At 31.2% G+C, this 6,421-nt stretch overlaps 1 protein-coding gene across 1 annotated transcript; it reads left to right on the forward strand.

Annotated features, from left to right (window-relative positions):
• Positions 1-516: 516 nt before the first annotated feature.
• LOC149535762 (ethylene-responsive transcription factor ERF106-like) lies at positions 517-1,504 on the forward strand. Its single transcript, XM_089806171.1, has 2 exons — positions 517-538; positions 1,044-1,504. The coding sequence occupies exons 1-2, from the start codon at positions 517-519 to the stop codon at positions 1,502-1,504; spliced, it is 483 nt and encodes a 160-aa protein (XP_089662297.1).
• Positions 1,505-6,421: the final 4,917 nt, after the last annotated feature.

The following is a 6,421-nucleotide window of genomic DNA, read 5'->3' on the forward strand; positions in this document are numbered from 1 at the left end:
TATATACAAACAAACAACTCCTTCATTATACCCTTAGCCCATCAACTCAATACCAAGTTGCATTATGTTCAATAGACCCAAATGGAACAAGTTAAGCTCCCTCATATGAAAGTCTAAACTTATGCTCAACTCTAGTTGATAGCAAGGGAAATTCTCCATGTAAGAATCCCTATTGACAACAGGGACAAAATAGCATAGTTCTTCCTCAATAATTACAAATACAAAGTTAAAATAGTAGTCTTCACTTATGTATTATACCAAACCTCCTAATCTGCATACAAGTTGAAACGAGTCATGAAATGGTTGGTGTCATAAGAAGTGTGTGGTTTTGGGGCCACCCTTAAACATCACACACTAAGGAAGAAATTAAGCTTGAAAAAATAAGTCAACTTTAACTATTTGACACTTTTAACCTAAGAATTAAGCCTTAGTGTTTGATGTTTAAGCCGTTTGTAGTTTTGATAGTGAAGGAGGGAAAATGTGAAATCAAGTTAATGAATTTGGACAATGTAAAAAATGAGGATGAGGAAGCCGAAAGGTATGATGCTCATGGTATTAGGCAAAACTATGAGAATTGGCCTTTTCTCTTTGGAATTATTGCAGTGATACATTTCACAGGCAGCCCCACGTCGTATGCCAAGTGTAAAATGGAAAACAGAGAACGCTTGTAAGAAAGTGACAATAAACAATGACAACATATAGGTCTGCAGATGGTGACTAATTTCCTGTAATGAACGACGTCATACACTCTTCTGGATTCTATGAAATCAACATCGTTCATTCAATAATAATAAATGAGCTCATTTTTGTTCTCAACTGAAAAGATTATTATACCCAATTCAGCGTGAAGAAGAAAGCACCATCCCATATATCACGCGAGACATTATTTATTCTCTAACGCGCTTTTCCTACACATTTTAATAAGACTTATCAAAACCACAAACGCGCTCAGTATCGCTTTAAAAACACCCACTTAGACACTGCCCATTGAAATACATCAGATCTGAGAAATAACGCTTAAAATCTCATTCTTTTTTGGGCAGAAGAGATGTGTGATCTTGCAGAGGAGACTGTGAAGATGTTGGAGAGTATTTCACAGTTTCTTCTTGGTGAAGAATACTCCTCGTCATCTTCGCAGGAAGAAAAATATAACTCCGCTATTTCAAAAGGTGGCCAAAATTATCTATGTAATTATGAGAGAATGGAGGAAGTGGGGAATGAAAGAGAGGAAGTGAAACATTACAGAGGAGTGAGGCGGCTTAAGTTTCGAGGAAAGTTTGCCGCTGAGATAAGAAACCCAAACAAGAGAGGCATGAGAATTTGGCTTGGGACTTTCTCTACAGCTGAAGCTGCTGCAGCGGCATATGACCGTGCGGCTTTCAAGTTGCGCGGCAGCAGAGCTATTCTTAACTTCCCTCTCAACGTTGAGTCTGGGTGTTATGTGGATTCAAATGCTCCATTCAGCTCCTCACTGGACAAAAGAAGAAGAATTAGCAAAGACTAATGTTTTGTTAATATGTGTGATATGATAAGAATAAGATAACAGTTATATCTGTGATATTACTAATGATATATGTTTCTACTATCCTTTGGTGTTGATAATACTACTATTACTAAGATCATCCTGGAGTACTTTCAAATCCGGATTCAAAGTTTTGTGAAATGGATAGTGAAAGATTATGGTATTTATAAATTAGATTGAAGTTTTTTTTTGTTTTTTTAGAGAAGGTATAAAATGTATTATATTATTGTTTAGGGGAGAAGACTCATACTTGATTTGAAATTTCTACGTAAGATTTTGATAAGTGTGAAGTTAGGATGTTCAAATAAGAAATCTTCTCCCTTACTTGTTTTTGAGAAATTTAAGGTTCCTTGATTAAGAATTAAGAACTTAGCATATCTATTGATGAAGAATTATGAATTGATTATTTCATAGAAATTAACGCTCTCAATTTAATCCATGTCTTACGTCTAGGACATCTTAGACAATTCAATGGTTCACTCCAAAGTTTCATAGAAAGGATAGAGGCCAAAATGAAGTATAAACCCATCAAGGTGTCTTGCACCACCTCAAAATGTCTTGACACAACTACAGTGGCTAAATAATTCCAGAAAGTCCACCTGTAAACGAGATGAGGGAAGACATTTCAGTGACTGATGCATTTGCTCCCACCCTTCATTCTATTCATCTTTCTGAAAACTGTTTTTATTAAACAAACGAGTTTCTCTGAATTTTATTTTTCTAAATAAGAAGGTAACATAATTTATTTTACATATTAAAAGTGACAATATGGAATGGCGTATGATATATATAAAAATATTCTAAAACAAAATATATGTTAATTATTCAATAATATATTTTGTTGAATTTTTTAAATGTTAATTTATATTAAATAATAAATTCATTTATTGTGATTATCTTTGAAAATGAATAAAAATGTATTATTTCATATTAATAGATATTTAATATTCTCCCTCCCAAAAGAAATATTTAACATTCTCATGTATATTGTATATAAAACATTATATTTCTATCATATTTTTTAAAGATATTCTTGTTGAATATGTATTATGTGTATGATTTTGATAGAAATAATGATACTCTGTATTCATGCATATTATTGTAAGGTATAATAGAAATAATTAAAATTTTAGAAAGGTATGACAGAAATGACTCAAATGGTAAATTTTAGAGGAGCTGCAGATTTCAATTACGTAACATAGCTACATATTTTAATGTCTTTAGATAAAACATGACCCTTCCAAAAAAAAATGACAATTACTATAATTCATAAGAAATACAATAAACCCACTCTACTATTTTCAAATAACAATAACAATATCAAAAGATCAATGGATCAAACATATTAACTATGAATATTAAGAATCCTTGTTAAACTTGAAAACATAAAAATCAAAAGATCAATAGATCAAACATATTAACTATGAATATTAAGAATCCTTCTTATTGACTATCAAGTTACCAAATGAAGAATAAGAAAGACTATTAACTCAGTACTTGCACGCGATTCAATAATTGTGATAGAAATTGTTGACTTGAATCATTGCAACAACCCAAGTAACAATACTCTTCACAGATTACTTCCTCACTATGAGATGTTTAAGATATGAGAATTATAACTGTAAGTAGCAATAAATATGGCTGTGAATAATTTCTTGTTATGGCCGACTGGCTACACATTTTACTAACTTGTCATGGCCGACATGGTACAGATTTTCCACTGCACCACTTTTGTAAACTTAACAGAAGATCAGAAATGGCCATATATTGTTCTTCAATGCAGATTTTTAGTTGTTACGTACCAATCATAGTGTACAATTTAAAATATTAGATGTATAGAATGATGTGGCTATCTTCTAACAAAAATGTAGTTTTGATCAAAATTGAAAAATTAAAAAATATAATAGATTTTGTTGAAATTTTTAATATTTGTTCTTCATGATCTGTATGTTTTCCAATAGTTAACAGCAAGAACCTTGAAAAAAAATCATTGTATTTTAGGAGAATTAAAGAACAAAAATATTGACTTTTAGTACATTCTGTCTTGAATATAGCGCATGCCATTCTTAAGTTTGGTAAGAACAGTTACCAAATCTAATAGACGAGATGGATTCATCTGTTTGTTTGAGCTTCGTAATGCTTTAGGATTATGAGTTTGCAGCTCAAACTGATTGATGTGATCAAGTTAAATGAATTTTCCTAGTTATAGGTGGTGTTTTTGTGGTCTTGACCAGCATGTAAGAAAATTTTGATAAAATGGTTCAATGAAGATAGGTAAAACGCTTTAGCATTATGGGTTATGATCTTTAGATATTTTTTGCTGGATCTGTACTTGTAGATTTTGAATAAATTTGAAAATACCGTGGTTAAAATTTTCTAAGGCATGGAAGGGTTGTTTGAAAGGGTCTGATTTGAAGGTGAATAAATCAATGCTTGGTGAATGTCATATGAAATTGTTTTTGGAATATACTCAAATCATATAACGCAGCATGACCACCAGTCTGCAGCCTTCCACACTTAGATTTAACAAGTTTTGATTCACATGGTTTTCAGGGTTTCCACAGAGTTGCATTGTGCAAATTTCTAAGTTAATTGAATTGACCTACTTCGAAAACTTATATCTCATACTCTGTTTTTGATCTGCACAAAACAATCATCCCCCTATATTTCAAACATGAAATTGAAGCCCTATATTTTTTCCCAAGCCCTATGCAACTCTAGATCAAAATCTGATTTATTCAATTTTTCCTAGGTAAACAATGTTGCATATTCTGAATATCTACTTCAGAGGTCTATATCTTCTGATCAATTGATTGTTGAAGTTAATGTTCCAACAGTAGTCAATAATAATTGTTGCAGATGTGACAAACTTTGTCCAGTTGTTGGCAACACAAGTTTAGTTTAGGTGTGGAGTGAAAGAGTTATAGTTTGAATTAAGTTCTTATTGTATATGTGTTTGAGTTTCAGTTAGCTGTCAAGTTTGTGTGTTATCAATCATGAAGTAGTTTGTTGTCAATCTAATTAACAATCATTTAAGAATGTTGTTGGGTCAAGCTATTGTATAAATTAACATCTAGTATTCAATAAAACAAGTTCAAAGTTCTTTCTTCTCTATTTTATTTCTGTTGTTCTATTTGTCCAATATTGATCATTACAAAGAGGCATTTGTTTCCCCGTGTTTCTAGTATGCACTTCTAACAATGTGAGAGTTTTTAGACTATTGAGAATGTAGTTGGTTTTCTTAACAAGCCCATTTCATCAAGTGCCATTACTGATAGAAATGCTCTACAAAATGTGGAAGCACATACAACGTAGGCTCACTGATTAACAAAGTGCGTGAAAGTAGTACGTTGTCATTGCATGTCATGGAGATGATAAAGACTAAATGGATTCATTGAATAAAGTGTGGAAACCTTTGAGCAAATGCAGCTGGCAGGTATTGAGCGATTTTCACAATTTTTGCCAGTAACGTCTATGTCCAAATGAACGCGGTCCCAGCAAGGTAAGGTCCCATAGACTTTTAGCAAGATTAATAGGAAATTAGAGATGTTAAGTTAGAGAGACTTTTTAATAGTCTTTTAAGTTCTGGGATGTAGAATATTGTAGAAGAGGAGTTTTCAAAATTCTACATATTATTTCTATAAATATGCCGACAGTTTAACTATTGCACATTAAGCTTTATTCCAACACTTAAAGTTTTAAATAGTCAAAGTTGACTTTTTTTTCCAAGTTTAATTTTCTCCTTAGTGTGTGATGTTTAAGAGTGACCAGTGCCATAAATATGTACTATGCACAAATAAACAATGTATTACTAGATGACATTAGAAAGTATTTTTTTTAAATTGAAAGCAACCAAAAATGGGGGCTGATTTGTATAAAAGGAAGCTGCAAAATAGAGAATAGGAAAATCTAGAATTAACCAACCCATCTTTTCAATTTTATAAATTATTATTTATTAGTTATGAATCTCTATTTTTGCTCTATTTTCTCATATTGCAACAGTTGTTACTCTGAATTTTTATATTATTTATGGCATGTTTTGACATGGTATCAAGACTAGTTTTAGCTATAAATAGATTGCTCAAGTGATTTGTTTACATGGCTTATATATTACTAGAGTTGTATTTATGTGAAGTGTTGTGTGTGTGGCTAACACGAACTCTACAAATGAATTATTGTCAATATTTGATGGAAGTGGTTTTGCAGATTGAAAGATTGCAACTAAAACTACTTTGAGGAATAAAAGCTTTATAGAGGATAATGAATAGGAGATTGGAGAACCTTGAAATGATAGAGAAAAAGAACTTTAGAAATGAAAGTTAGAGCAAGCTAGAGGTATTATTGGTAAAGCTTTAAGCCTCAAACTCAATAGAAGACTCGTTCACATTGATATTCAAATAGAGTTGTGCAAGATTTTTAATTTTTTTTTTAAGATTATAAAGATGCAGATATTGCTAACATATTTAGTATAGATGAAAAGTTGGTGAACTTAGATCCATCTTATTTTCAAGAAATAACTGAGATTTTTTCAATCAAGTTACTTTTTAAAATGCTTAGCTGGAGAAACTAAGTGTGGAATATGCAAATAGAAATATTTTTAGTTAATTGCAATGGTTGAAACTAAGCTCCTTCAACCATTAAAGTTATTTAAGAAATCAAGGAAAATGGTTATTCAACCATACCCTATTAGATAGATCTTTGTTTATTGATTTTTATGAAGGGAAGAATTCATATCAAGAAATTAGTATTGGAAATAAAATGAAACTTTTAGTTTTATGGATAGGAACCATTAATATAAAAAATTGGTTGTTGAAAAATATTTTATCATTTAAAGATTTAGCAGTGAATCTCATTTCAGTATACAAAATAGTTCAAGCTAGATATGAATTCTTTGTTACT

The sequence above is a fragment of the Cupressus sempervirens genome, chromosome 10, assembly GCF_028749045.1.
Source record: "Cupressus sempervirens isolate cs-2001-9-10 chromosome 10, ASM2874904v1, whole genome shotgun sequence".
Lineage (NCBI taxonomy): Eukaryota > Viridiplantae > Streptophyta > Pinopsida > Cupressales > Cupressaceae > Cupressus > Cupressus sempervirens.